The sequence below is a fragment of the Cupressus sempervirens genome, chromosome 5 (assembly GCF_028749045.1).
Source record: "Cupressus sempervirens isolate cs-2001-9-10 chromosome 5, ASM2874904v1, whole genome shotgun sequence".
Lineage (NCBI taxonomy): Eukaryota > Viridiplantae > Streptophyta > Pinopsida > Cupressales > Cupressaceae > Cupressus > Cupressus sempervirens.
Window position 1 is genome coordinate 853,768,674 of NC_143122.1, and position 16,038 is coordinate 853,784,711.

General features: G+C 34.2%; 1 protein-coding gene across 1 annotated transcript; it reads left to right on the forward strand.

The window, feature by feature from the left end:
• The first annotated feature begins 6,459 nt into the window (after positions 1–6,459).
• Positions 6,460–8,510, forward strand: LOC149558594 (indole-3-acetate O-methyltransferase 1-like). Its single transcript, XM_089832758.1, has 4 exons — positions 6,460–6,603; positions 6,985–7,356; positions 7,432–7,698; positions 7,980–8,510. The coding sequence occupies exons 1-4, from the start codon at positions 6,490–6,492 to the stop codon at positions 8,352–8,354; spliced, it is 1,128 nt and encodes a 375-aa protein (XP_089688884.1). The 5' UTR covers positions 6,460–6,489; the 3' UTR covers positions 8,355–8,510.
• Positions 8,511–16,038: the final 7,528 nt, after the last annotated feature.

The following is a 16,038-nucleotide window of genomic DNA, read 5'->3' on the forward strand; positions in this document are numbered from 1 at the left end:
ATTGAGGAGAATCTCATAGTAATACCTTTGAAAAATTTATATCAACTTCCTTCATTGACTATAACTGAAAAACATTTCATGTAGACCATGATACTTATGAAAACTTGGAGAACACTCTATCACTAGAAAAAAAAATGGCTCATGCCATAGTTGCTTCCCATGTACAACCAACCGCAATGAAATCTCCACTAAAAATGATCATTCAAGGGATAGCAGGAATAGGAAAATCTCACTTGATTAAATGTATCACAAACACAATAATCAAATCAGCACCAAATAGGCCATCACCACTTCTTCTTGCACCAATAGAGGTAGCAACATACAATATTCAAGCATCCACAATTCATTCAACACTTTAGATTCTAACTAGAAAAATGGCACCAATGCAAGGTCAAGAACTTGCATCTTTCCAACAAGCTATGCACTTCATTCAATATATTCCAATTAATGAAATGAATTTCATAGGGCCAAAGCTAATGCAAAAAATTGACAAATAGTTGCATGAAGCATTTCCATGCCAAAACAACATCCCATTTCAAAGGTGTTGAATGATTTGGGCCAATTAAAACCTTTTAGCTGTTATATGTTGGCTTAAAAGGTGTTGTTGAAGGCATGCCATTTTTTAGATCTGCCCATTTAGTATATGTTGCACTTAGGGTGACAAATAGTTTCAGGCAACCAATTTGGATCACCATATTAGATAGCTCCCCTCTTTTTCATTCCAGAAAGGCTTTGTTCCACATATCTTGGATGTGAATCACATCAATTAATTCATGAGCTTTTCATCAAGTAAATCCTTGGTCATTATCAAAGGGTATAAATAGTTGGGTACAATGAGTCAGTAACTTGTTGGTGTACAAAAACTAATGTTGTTGCTTGTGTTTGACACCACATGATTAGGTTTAGCAAAAAGTATCTAAAATGTTGATGTTACCCAAATTTATTATCCTTGAATTGCATGAGTTGGAGTACATATTCAGGCATGTGCACATCTTTTACTCATTATTTCTTGAAATCTATGTTTCCCAAGGGAAAGAGGGTTGGAAAAGCCATTACAAATAAGCCTTCAATGGTGTACTCATTAATAGGAAATAGAGAAATTTTTGGCCATTGTACTTTATGAGAAGACATTGAAGCCCTCACTTGCCCAATTACAATTAAGCACCAACTTGTGGGCCAAATGGAAAATTGTATTGCTTTAATAGGCCATTTAGAAAATAGATTGGGTAGAAGCTTGGAAGAGGAGAGACCATGGATAAGCCAATAATAAAATACCACATGACCTTAAAGGATCACATTAAATATTTTTTCTTTAGCTCTCCCATCTTGATGATGGATCACAAAGTGTGATCCAAAATGTTAATGTGAAAAATTGTAACACAATTTGCTTAGAAAATATAACAAAGAATTCTAATGGATTGCAGAAAACTACTATCTAAATGTATGTTCTTTGTCAATTTTGGTCCCTTCACTACTTATGCTTTAAAGATGCTCATGAAGGTTTCTATTTACTTTAAACATTCAATTTCCCAAGGTCCACATCATGCTATAACCACCTCCTGTTTATGTCATTCACATATTACTTTTGTTTGCCCTAAATTGTAGGTTTTCTAGAAACCATGTTTATATTTTATTTTGGAACTAATTATTCCATGGTCATGTCATTAAATCAATTGAAGGTATTAATATTTACTCCATTTCTAAAAAAACTTACAAGGAGGAAGGAAATATTAAATGTGCATCAACCAATGCTAAGTTTTTGTATAACTTCCATTCGCATCAACTAACTACCACTACAAATAACCCCACCATATTTTATTATATTTTATATAGTCTTTTCTACTTCTTTTATTGTGGACAATAATACAACATTTTAATAGTGAAAATTGCATTTCTCCTTCACCTAAATTGATGCAAATAAAATACAATAAACTCATGCAAATGAAATACAAAGACACTTTATTGGTATAGCTACAACCTTTTTATAAATAATGAACAATGTACACTTACCATTGATATGTTTCCCGCTTTCATCCTCTCTCAACTCTTTGCAATAATATAACATAATTGCTTCTTTCTTCCCATTATATGGTTTTTAAAAAAATTATTTAACCATTGCTTCATATTTCACTTTACTCTGAATATTCAGTTGCTTGATATCAAAATTTCACAATTCCTTACAAGTTCTAGCTGCATATGTTTCAATATGTGTGATTTACCAAGTTAACTCAAAGTACATTTATGAAAAACTTATGAACAATTGAAAACAATTTGTCAACTTTTATTATATAATAGAGAAATTACCTATTCCAAGTCTACATAATTAGTTACTTACTCTAAATGTACTTTACTACTTAAAATATATGAAAGCTTATCTATGTGTGTGTGTGCGTGCGTGTGTGTGTGTGTCTCCTTCAAATGATTTGGACACATGTTTTGATTCTTGCTTGTGTTATGTGTCTCTTTATTTGGAAATAAGCAATACCCAACTTATATTGAATGGGTCTATTAAAAGTTGTCTGCATACTACATAAAATTTTGTACTTGTATTTGTTTGAATATATGGAATCAACTTTTTTTTAAATGTTATTTTATTCAAAAATTATTTGTAACCAAATATCTTAAAACAAACAAATACTTGTCATTATTTGACACATATTCTTGTGATATATTTAATGCCATTAAAAATGATAGTTAGCATTGAGATCATTTATCAAAAGAAATGGAAATGTCAACGGACCCTTGGTCTACTGGTGAAGTTGAATGGCTCACAAAGAGTCCACTAGGCATCAAATTTTGTTGAATGCAAGGCTCTGACATTATAAGGTATGAGACTAGGTGTTAGAAATAATAGTCCCACTAAGATAGCTGAGAGGGGTGGTGACTCAATTATGCAAGAATTATAACATTTATCTTCTTTAAACAAACTTAACCATTCAACCAAAGTAAACAAAAACCATACAAAGATGCACATAGCCAATTACACCAGATATGTTGACTAGGGAAACCCTTGATTTGAGGGAAAACCTTGGTGGGAATGATGCCCAAAAGATGATGTACTAATACAAATATTCCTTGTTAGAGGATAGACTCGATGAGGAGTGTGTTACAACATTTAGTACAATTAGTCCCTGTTAAGAGACTTTGAATCCATATTAGGAGATTCCAACCCTATTTGGAGTTGTGTCTGTAGACACCTAAAAACCTTTAGAAAATAAAGTATTTTTATTTTCTGAAAAAGTCCTGATGACATCATCATTTATTAATTAATTAATTAATTTTTATGCCATTAAATCCCTTTATCTTAATTAAAAATATTTAATTAAGGAATCCCTCCCAAAAATGTTTAAATCTTATTTAAACATTATTTCCTTATTTATTAATTATTTAATTAATAAATTGACCAAAAAACTCAAAATAAATAAAAAATTTATTTTTTGCCCAAAACTTGGCCAATTTCTTTAAGACCACTAACCTCTTCCAAAATCTTCTAATCCTTCTTTAATTTTAATTAAAGGCTAATCCCATCATTTCCTACCCCTAATCCCAACTCAAAATATTTAATTAAGATTAAATATTAATCCTCATGTTTATTAAAAAAGTTTTAATAAATATCTCCTCAACCCAAACCCTTGAAATAAATAAAACTTTATTTATTTCCTAAAAATCTAATTTATCCTCATCCTAAGAAGTTCTAGACTCTTCTAGAAAGTCTTCATCCTCATCCTAGGAAATTCTAGACTATTCTAGAAAGTCTTTATCCTCATCCTAAGAAGTTCTAGACTCTTCTAGAAAGTCTTCATCCTCATCCTGGGAAATTCTAGACTATTCTAGAAAGTCTTTATCCTCATCCAAAGTCTAGACTCTTCTAGAAGATGTCTTTAAACCTAATCCTAATCCCCTCCTAACCTTGTCACATTCCCTAAACATGGGTTAAGAATTACTAATCCAAGCCAAAGTTAACAAATATCTCCTCCTTCACCCACCCTCATTAAATGCCATCCACTTGCCTATCCCTAAGCTAATCCTAAGCCATCCTAATCCATCCTCTAATCATTTGCACAAGCCTAAGCAAGCTTAAAACCCTTCTAATCAAGTCCAAGTCAAAATTGCTCTCATCACCCTCAAAATATCTCAACCATAAAACTTTATGAAGCCCACTAGGCCATAAATGACTCTTCCAAGCCCTTTTATTGCTCTTACAGGTCATTATGAGGGTCTTTATGAAGATTTTATCCCTTGAGCCTCCTTTGTTGACTCATCCTTTCCCTTTCCTCCATCCTCTCACCATGTGACATGTGTCACTCCTTGATTGGTTGTAAGGAAGCACAATCCATGTGCTCTCCTCTCATGCAATCTGAGCCCTCCATGAGCTTTTTCCCATCCTTGCATCTTAGCCCTCAATCCCTCAAGCCTCTTGCCTATAAATTGGATCCTTCCCCTTTGCAAAATAACACAATTCATGAAGTAAAGTCATAATGCCATTTTGAGAAGCCATTTTACATCAAAACCATACACTCACACCCAAATTCCAACTCCATTTGAAGCCCTTTTTGAAGCATAAGCTTGAGCATACATCCTATCTATTTAGACAAAGCTACTCAACAAGAGAGCTTCTCATTGAGAGAGCCCATTAATGGCTCATATTCTCAATTGAGAGTTCATCTTAGTCTATCTTGAAGTTTATGAATTTTGTTTAGTTTGTAGAAGCTTTATTTAAATTTGGTTTCTATTAGCATACTAACATTGCTCATATACAGTGTCAACCCTATTAGGAGTTGTGGTATAATGTATGCAAGAAGAGCTCACTACTTAAACTTGTAATTTACTGGTATCTTCTTCTTTCCTCTATCTTGTGAACTGGACTAGTCACTATCAAATCTTGTAGACTAGGTCATGAACCTTGGATCTAAATATCAAACATGCAATATCAATAACAAGAAGAGCTCACTACTTAAACATGTAATTTACTGGTATCTTCTTCTTTCCTCTATCTTGTGAACTAGACTATTCACTATCAAATCTTGTAGACTAGGTCATGAACCTTGGATCTAAATAACAAACCTTGGATCAGTCAACAAAACCTTAGCAATGAAGTTTCCTTCACTTCTGTACTACTCTACTCAACTTCACATTTTGCACTCTTTGCTACTTTCTAAACATTCACAATTCACATTAATCCATACTATGATAAAGGAAATTGTCCTTCCTTTATACCAAGTCCATAAAACAATTTCTAAGTCAGATGTTAGTCCTTCTCAATTACTTATTATAGGACCTCACTAAGAACATGTTAGACTTAGCGATAACCTTAATCTTCCACCTTGCAACTTGAATAACTTTCCATACATGTAATATTATGACAAGTGAGCTTAGCCACGCCATCCACAACATGTTGTCTACATGTCCTCAACCTCAATCCTCAAGGTATCGACTTTGCTAAGAGATATAGCAAGTTTACTAGAACATGCCTATGTAAACTCTATCTCAGAACAAACATCACCACTTACATAACTTCTTCCAGACTTCTCCTTTCTACTTCCGACATTAACTACATATACCAGATACTCCAAAGTATTTCTCATAACCTCGGGTGGTTATCATGCTCAACTAGCCATCCGTACCAACTTAATCTTCTCGTTGTTCTTCTGTCAGATACCACCGAAGGTATCAAACATGCTATGTTGACATTAGTGACGAACTCAGTCCTGAATATACCATATCATCAAATCAATCTTCCAACAATCTTACCAATCTTCCAACACTAGGATCGTGCCGCAGATGATTTTGACGGCATCAATGCCCCTCAATTTGCTCTAAGTTGAAGAGGTGCACAATTGAACTTGTATCAATTTCCTAAACCCTCTATCAAAAACAAAAACAAAGTAATGAAAAATACATAGCTATAATTTTGCGTTGCTCAATTCTCTAGACATCATATGATAGCACTACATAACACATATTGTATGATGCATCATAAGAAATTATTGCAATCAAACATCTTACTACCACATTGCACATATTCTCTATCCTTAAAAACCAATAGTAATCATTGGCATCATTTCTCGAAAGTGATAGGAAAAATGCACGGTCGTGGTATCGCATTGCTTTTTTAATCACTGGTGACATTATCAGCGTGCTTGAAATTTTATTGACCACTTTGTGTTTCCCGAGTTCTTCGGTGCTTTATGAGCGCAGTGAAATTACGGAATGCTATATGAATTGACATTAACCGACCCAATAATTCATGCTCTATCAAATCACATTGACCGACCTAATAATTCATGAAAATCCGAAGTAAAAACAAATCCCATGCTCCTTGCATGTCGGCATACGACAACAATTGCGTCATTAAAATGGTGGTGGAGACGAATCCAATGATGTCATCGAAATGGCGTGAGAGATGACGTCGCCACAAAAAAATGATTATAAATAGAGCCGTGTTAGAATTGATGAGGCAGAGACATCTAAACAAATTAAAGTATCTTAATGGAAGTGATCAGATCTCAATCTCGCGCTCACTCGAAATCGAGTTTGGAAAATGTGCTTGGCGTGAAGGGTGGAGATGGAGATTCCAGTTATGCCAACAGTTCTTCATGCCAGGTATAAAGTACCCATTCAAATTATTTTCGTTTTCTTCGTGGCGGTTTGATATTTCCAGTTTGAAAGACAGAGTTATCGTTTTGGAGATTATATTTTTGCTAACAATTCTGCATGTTATAGTTATACTAACAATTCTGTTTTGGAGATTATAGGTATAAAATACCCATTCCATTTCTTTTACTTCCTTTTGTTTTTATTTCCTGCTTCCATTTTGAAAGACAGTCTTCTTGGTCTTGCCAATTTTTATCTCCTATTAGCTTTTCCTTTTCGAAAATAAGTAGTTTTCACTGTATTCTCACGGTTTCATCATTCTTTACAACTCAACTCCTGTGAACTCTGCGTTCTTATAATAGAAGTGGGTTTTAAAATTTGTTGGTGCAGCTAAAGATGGTTCAAGCTTTGAAACCTATTCTGGAGAGGAGCATCTACGAGAATATGAAATCGAAGTTTAATGGGGGAGACACAATAAGAATAGTAGATTTCGGGTGTGGAACTGGGCGCAATACACTTGTGGTAGCCGATACCATTGTCAGAGCTCTGCAATGCTCACTTGGATCGGAACATGAAATGCCTGAATTTGAGATTTATTTCACCGACCTCCTCTCAAATGATTTCAATTTGCTGTTTCAAATGTTGCCTCCCGCAAGATCTTACTTCGCAGCGGCTGTGTGTGGATCACATTTCAGACGTCTCTTTCCACAGAAAAGCTTGCATTTCTGTCATTCTTCTTCCAGTCTCCATTGGATTTCGCAGGTGAGTAGTAAAACTGATAATATCTACATAGACGTTGAGATTCTGATTATGACATCACAAGAATGTAAACTGCAGGTTCCAGAGAGTGTTCAACAGAGAAGGTCTCGTCGTGTGTACGTTTCAAGTGATTGCGAGGAGGAAGTGGGGTTTGCGTATCTACAACAGTTTAACATAGATCTCTCAGCGTTTCTAAAAGCCCGAGCAAGGGAGATGGTTGATGGGGGATGCATGTTCATATCTCTGGTGGGTCGTAAGGCAGGCACCCAACTTAAGGAGGAGCAAGGAATATTAGGAAATATTACGCGCCACTTGGAATATGCATTTGAGGAACTTGCAATCGAGGTTTATATCATGCATTCCTCTCTCTTTCTAGATTCATCTTCTTCCTTGATCCATGAGAGAGTTTTAGTTAAGGGATATTTCAATAGGGCTTTGTTTTTGTTTTGGAAGAGGTGAAATCGCCAATTAGAGCCATTACCTTATTAGGGCTTTTGTTTAAATTCAAATTTTTATTTGTTTTCACTTACTTTAAAACAAATGAATACATAACCTCAGATATTTTAAAACAAAGGAATCCTCAGATTATACATGTTTTGCTATAATATAGAAGTTTGTATTGGCAGGGTATTATTGATAAAGAGAAACGGGAATCATTTTATATACCTTGGTTTGGGCCAAATTTAGAAGAGATGGAGAGGATAATAAAGAAAGAGGGATCATTTGAGGTAAAGAATATGAAGGTGTTGGAAGGAGTTCCAATGCATCCTATGACACATTGGAGAAGAGGAGAAGAGACAATGTTTGGAAGATTTGTAGAAAATCAGTATAGAGCACTATTTGAGAACATTATAGAAGTTCATTTAGGCTGTGAGCAACTGACTAATGAATTCTTCTTTAGAATTGCTAAAAGAGCTTCTACACTATTTGAAGAGTATGTCCCAAAGGAAATTGAATTAGTTGTTGCTCTTCTCTCTAAAAAAGAGGCACATAGTAAATGAAGGCATTTTAATGGTTTCAGTCTTGTCATTCCTCCATGTAAAATGGAAATAGATAATAATATATTATGAGTGACTAGCAAAGAACTATTTCATGACATTTATTTATTGTATTCTATACCAAGATATAAAATGTATTGTATTTTGTTGTTTCAAGAAGTATTTCATCTGTACTAATGATAAGTTCTATGAAAACTTATTTAATATTTGATTCAAATTTTCATTTTTTAATAGGTAATGGGTTGAAGCCTAGATTATTTATTATTTTATTATTATTATTGGTTAGAATTAATCATTATTATGTGTTAAGCTTGTCTAGACTCTAACTCAAAACCTCTCAAATGAGAGGCTCACAATTTATTGCTATGTTAAAGGCTTTGGCCTATATTTGGTTCAAATTCTTGCTAATCATTGTATTGTTAATATTATTATTTTAATCCTTTATGAATGGAATTAAGGGTGTTGAAACTATAGAGAAAAGAAAGAAAATAAATTGATATCACCTCAATATCAAAGAAAAAATTCAATATTTTATTTTTTGATTTGAAATGAAATGTGGACACTTCTAATTAAAGACATCATTAAAAAGAGGATAACAATAATAATATGTAAAGTATGCAAACATATTTCACATTCACTTTTAGAATAGCAATGAAGACAAACTAAAAGCTACTAAGGCTAGAACAATATTTATTTTTAAAAAAATGTAAATTAGATGGGGGAGATTTTCAACTTAACAAGACACATGCAATCCAAACTTCTCCAAGGTTAGTAATTAAATTTAATTATCTGTTGAATCAATAAAACTAAATTTTCAGAAACATGTCCAGGAAACTAATGTGAAAGTATAGATCAACTAGCCTATTGATTTTCTTGAATCACTAAAAATGTATTTGCATTGTCATATTGGTATATATTTTCTAAATGACAGTGGTCTGTTATTTATATTATGCATTAGACATGGAGAGGTATGTCCCCTCATGAGACATGTCTATCAATTATTGTCTTATTAATATAGTAACAAATAATTATATAAATATAGTATATCTCATATATAAATTTATGTGCATGTCTATGTTTGTGTACACACAAACACTTTAGTTTCATGGTTTATCCAATTGAAGCTACCAAACATCAACACTCCATCTTAGCTGAGGAGGATAAACACATGAACAATTAAAAATGACACATACAAGGAAATCTTAGATCATAATATTTCAAAATTTTTGATATCATAAGTATTGGCCTTTACAAAATCAAAATATGATATTCAACAATTACTCAATAAGGTTTGATATCACATCGAATATCATGAGTATTGGTCTTCTAAAATAGCAACACGTGATATTCATAAATTACTCAAAAACATTTGATATCACATTTGATATCATGAGTATTGGTCTTCCAGAATATCGACATGTTATATTCACCAATTATTTAAAGATGTTTAATTGATATCACATTTGATATCATAATTAGTTGTCTTTCATAATAATGACTGTATATTGATGTTTGGTATCTTTAGTCAGATAAACCTATAAACATATATTTATATGAGATATAAATTTATTGTTATATGAGATATAAATATCTATATCTATATTGATCTTTCTATATATTGAATTAAGAAATAACATCTAACAACTAGAAGAAACTAGGAAAATATATCTTTTTACTTTTTGGCTTCTACTCAAATTCAACATGACTACAAATGCATTGTTGGAGTTGATGAAAGCCAACTCTGAAGACGCCCAAGATCACCTGCATGTGAAACTTGTCAAAGAGAAGCCAAGGAGAGAAGAGCGTGGAGCAAAGGAAAAAACCTAAACGGACATGAGAGACCACATATGCAAATACAAGAAGAATATGTATTTACAATGAGAAGTGATATGTGATATTGTATAATGAGAGAGAGGTCAGTTATAAAGACCTCAAGGAAGCTTGTAGAACAAGCTAGAAGGTGGTAGAAGATAAGGATGACAACTCAGCATATATCCACAAAAGGTGAAACATTCTAGAAGGGAACAAACTCTCGTATTGTCAACAACCAACCACTACATGCATTAAATACAAAATATTAAATAAATGCATTTACCTAAGTAAGCTTAAGTAATAGAATAAATAATTAATAATTAATTAATTATTTACTCTAACACCACCCCTTAAGTGCAACTTAGGGAAATGCCTTAAGCTCACAAAACTAAGATGAATGTAGAATGGGTCCCGGCAATGAGGCCATGTTAGGTACCCAAGTACAATGCAAGAAAATGCAACCTTTGTAAATGGGGAAAAAGAGAAAACCACGTGGGAAAAACCCTCCCCCAAAAAGATGTAACCTACTGAAGAACTGACAAAGCCTCCAACTAGGGAAATGTCCCTTGAAATAGGAACAAGGAGTGATCATGAAGAAGCATCACTAAAACATGAAGAGCCACAAAATCCGCCAAACTACTGATCTAAAGAAGCTCCATGGAAGAAGAAGGCATGAACCAAGTATGTCTATATGGTAGATGATCCATCTCACTGAAATGCATAGGTAGCCAGCCACTACAATCGCCTTGTATATAGGATCAACCACTAAATACATGGTTCACAGTATCAAACCATCGAACCATGGATGCATTATAACAACAACATAACCCCCCCTTAATGTAGACGGGGTGAGATGACAGGCAACTGATAAATTGGGCCAAAGTCTCCTACATACGAACCATGAATGACAAGAGAGGGAAAGAGGTACAGACACCTATAAAGACACAGTCAAAATGACTCTGCATGGGGCTAATATTGTGGAAGGGACACTCATTTGATAAAGGGAGAATGCCTAAAATAGCAAACAACTATCCCCCCATGGTTCTTTATGAAAATAGTGCATGTACAACTGACTCAAAACAACGTTCATGACCCTCGGAATGCAAGAGTGACACCTTATCTCAGTGAGATACAAAAGTGCTTCAAAATGATAGCTACAATGATCAAAACTAAAAACAAGCTACAAAAAAACAAAGTATAGCTTAAAACAAAGGAAACCATGCAAGGAAAATGATTCTTGAGCCTAAAATACTCAAGATATCCACCATATAGCCAAAACACCAAAACTATGATAGAAAGAGCATGGGCCATAAACTAAGAAAAAAGACCACATTTTTGAAAAGGTGACAGAACCAGCTTTTCAAAAATATAAAGTTTGCAAAAAATTGACATGGGACGCAAAAGATATGCATGCTGAAGTTAAAAACACAACTTTAGACTTTGACTGAAAAAAAAAGCAATAAAAAAGCATGAAAACTTAAAAATACCTATACCAATGTCTCTATCTCTGAACCAGCTTTCTAGCGCTTCTTTCAGATTGGAAAAATACCTCTGTATGCTCAAGTTATGGCCAAAAAACTGAGAGTAGGTCCAAAATGACCCTGAAGGGGAGGTGCAAGAAGGTCTGATGATGCAAGGATGATATCATGCTAACGTTGGAAAAAATTGTGATTAAATTTGATGGCCACATGGCCATCACTACAAAAAAAGAGGCCATGTGGCAGTGCCACGTGGATGCCACATGGTGGGCAGCTAACATGGCAGGGGCCATGTGGCAAAGTGCAATGTGGCAGCTGTGCCACATGTCACGTGTAGATTGGGTGCTGACTCAACAGAAAAACCACATAGGAAGATGTGCTGGCAGGGCGACAAGTGGGTGGCGGCCACTGGTGAGTGGAGCTCTGTGCAAGCGGTGCTGAACCACTGGCTGAAACTAGAGCAACGTAGAGCGTAGAGGTGGAGGGCACTGGTAGCAGCAAACTCGCAGTTCTGCTCAGTTAGAGACAACACTGTGTTGGCAGAGGAAACCTACGGTGACGAACTGGCGATGAAGACCTATGGTGGCAGAGACCTGTAGAGTGCTACGGAAGAGGAAGGATGGAGCGTAGTGGTGGGTGGGTGGCCCCGTAGTGGCCACTAGGTGGTGTGCCCACAAATTATTAAAAAATAAATAAATTAATGCTCAGATTGTCCGTACAACTATATGGAAGGGCCTGTGGGCAAATTTTTTTTTTCCTTCTAGAGTTTTGTGTCCAAATTCAACAAGTTTTATATGAATCCTGACTTCAAATGGCCTTTTGGATCCAATGTGCTCCGAAAATTTGTTGATCCCCTGATTTGAAGAAAAAATGCATAAAAAAACTAGGGTTTGTCACTTCAAATCATGGCGTCAAAAATCTTCAACCAAGTAGCAGCAAGAAGGCTTTGATACCATGTTGGAGTTGATGAAAGCCAACTCTGAAGATGCCCAAGATCAGCTACATGTGAAACCTATCAAAGAGAAGCCAAGGAGAGAAGAGCATGGGGCAAGGGAAAAACCCTAAATGGACATGAGAGACCACATATGCAAACACAAGAAGAATATGTATTTACAATGAGAAGTGATATGTGATGTTGTACAATGAGAGAGAGGTCACTTATAAAGACCTCAAGGAAGCTTGTAGAACAAGCTGGAAGGTGGTAGAAGATAAGGATGACAACTCAGCACATATCCACAAAAGGTGAAACATTCTAGAAGGGAAGAAACTCCAGTGTTTTCAACAACTAACCACTACATGCATTAAATACAAAATATTAAATAAATGCATTTACCTAAGTAAGGTTAATGTAATGCTCTGCCAAGGGATCCAAAGAATTAACCTAGAATTTCACTAAGTTTGGTAGCATTTTTTTTTTAACATGAAAGTAAATACCACATATAACTTATGCACAATAATGGAAGCAATAGCAATGTCCATCTGAAAGTAAACATAACATACATAACAGATTACATTCTTTAAAGATCCCTTAACGTTGAATTACATCTAAAATAGCTAACATACATGAATCCAACATCCACATGAAATAATAATGATAAGTCCAATGTTTATGCATTACATTTCCAAATGCTCAATCATCAACAGTACATGTCACAGGGTATGAAAAGCTTAAAAGGATATACATATGTGAAATAAGATACATCATCCTATTCTAATCCATGATGCATCAAAGTAAAGATAATCACATGAAATACATGATACATCATCATAGAAGACATATACATTCATCATAAAAATCAAACATAATAAACTAAGTGCACGGTTCCTCCCAACCATTAATAGCATCATTAGACCATCGTGGGCCCTAGCCATCCCTCCGTGTGTAACATTCCAAATCACCGAAGAGATCATCGGTATTAATATAGTAGAAATGTCACTCCTAACATATAGTATATCATATGCAAAATGTAATCTAACATGCAAATATAAGGATAAGATAACATCATCTAACATATGATAATCATCAATGAAAGGATACATATCCACCATCATGAAGGATGCATCAGCCACGATGTCTCAATGAATCTCAAATGATAAGAGTGGAAAAACACTACCACGCAATCACGTGGTACCTAAGTGGTCCACTCCCACCATGCTGAGGAGATAATCTCAAGTCCCAAATAGGCTATCAAAATCACATAACACAAATCTCTATAAGTACAGGAATCCTAAAAGTATACTAACTCAAAGGTTCCAAACACAAAATCAACATCTAATCCCAGAGGCACACAAAGACATGTAGGAACCTACTATGCAAGAGGGAAAGTGTCATTGCATTTATCACGTACAAGTTACCCTGGTAGTTAGCTAAACTCCACGGGTCCATACTGATCTCATGCAGCCACTAGTATCCTCTCATACAGACGAGGCATACTATGGAATGCAAGGCCGCAACCATGCATTCTCTCTACTCCCATCCTAGTCTATACAAGCACTCAAGGCATGGGCAAGAACCAAAAAACTTATCTTTTTAGGTTCATTTAGTTAGTATTAGGTGTGAATGTTATCACTTATTAATCCAACTTATACTGAGTTACCCTGGCAGCCTCTTAGGGCCCTGGCCCCCATTGCAAGCCACTTCCTGACACTACATACAGATATCCTACCCTAAGCTCATGGAATCATAAATATCAAAATCACAAAAGATAATCCATAATAAAATCATCAAATATGCATAAAAGCATCAAATCTCCATGAGCAAGCATCCATAGAAAATCATGATCACAACAACTCTCTATTGGCAACTGAAGTATCACTGATAATCAAAAGTATCCAAAGGTTCTCAATAACCAAAATATATCTCAATCATACTGATCGAAGACTCCAAAATGGTTGAGTCAAAACATGTCACAACATGACATCATCAAGAATAAATCCACATTTCATTCCCATCATGGCGACTAGAAAATAACCAAGGATAACTGACCAATGACCAAAAATGGTTAAGTCAAGTGTCTCATACATAAGAATCTCAACTATAACAATCATTAATTACAACCAATACATAGAGCATTCCATCACATAACCATGGTTGGGTTTATAAAGATCATTATCTCAATCATACTGATCGAAGACTCCAAAATGGTTGAGTCAAAACATGTCATAACATGACATCATCAAGAATAAATCCACATTTTAGTCCCATCATGGCGACTAGAAAATAACCAAGGATAAATGATCGATGACTAAAAATGGTTAAGTCAAGTGTCTCATACATAAGAATCTCAACTATAACAATTCGTAATTACAATCAATACATAAAGCATTCCATCACATAACCATGGTTGGGTTTATAAAGATCAAGATTAAAACATCATCATGACATCACAATCACATAACCCCCAAGCCTCTAGTAGACGTCCTATAACTGGTCAACACTAGTCAACCCAAAGCCCAAAACAATAGCATAAAGAATACAATGAAAACACATGTTTTGGTTTTGCGAAATTTACAAACTTGAATTAAATGTAGAGGTCTCAGTTTATGTTTCCAAGTTTGGAGAATGAATGGAGGAACATTTTGTATAGTTTTCCTAACACATTTATTATTTTGGATGAATAAAAATTTTCCTTAAAAATCCATTTTCCAATTATAATCTTTGTTTGAAAACGTTCCCCACGAAACCATCAATTAATTTTCATATACTTTATTTAATAATTTAAAACAATTAATTAAATTTTAATAGTTAATTTACAATATTATAAACTAATTCATCCTTATAAAAGATGAAACTTTAATACAAATCATTTATCAAATAATAATAATAATAATTCATTAATAACATTTTACATACTTACATATGTATATATATATATTTAACTATTGCATTTTTAATAAAAGAAAATATAAAATCAATTTATACAAATTCGATTGATGACATATGGAAAGAAGCATTATATAAAACATGCGCTTCACATATAACAAACAGCGGCGACCATACTCAGTGTTTAAAACACCTTCACCACACATAAGTCGTGCGGCCTGCAGCGCCGACACACTGCCAAGTGCAGGTGCCATGCACATGAAGGAAAGTCAGGTTGGTACGTCTGCACGACCCATGATCTAATACATATAACGTTTGGTTTTATAGCATTTTTTCAAGAAAATGCAAATACAAATTGCAATGCGATTTGACGAGTCTCCACTACGGTAATTCACTCAATTTTTACATTTAAATAAATATATATATATATATATATGTATACATATGTATATATATACATACACGTATATATATACATACATGTATATATATATATATATATATATATATATATATATATATATATATATATATATATATATATATATGTATGTATGTATATATATATACACGA

What these genes read in the sequence shown, in the direction of transcription:
- LOC149558594 (XM_089832758.1), top strand. Translation starts at nt 6,490, where the DNA reads ATGGAAGTGATCAGATCTCAATCTCGCGCTCACTCGAAATCGAGTTTG. An exon ending in CCAACAGTTCTTCATGCCAG is followed by an intron (nt 6,604 to 6,984) that starts GTATAAAGTACC and finishes TTGTTGGTGCAG; the next exon opens with CTAAAGATGGTTCAAGCTTT. An exon ending in TTGAGGAACTTGCAATCGAG is followed by an intron (nt 7,699 to 7,979) that starts GTTTATATCATG and finishes TTGTATTGGCAG; the next exon opens with GGTATTATTGATAAAGAGAA.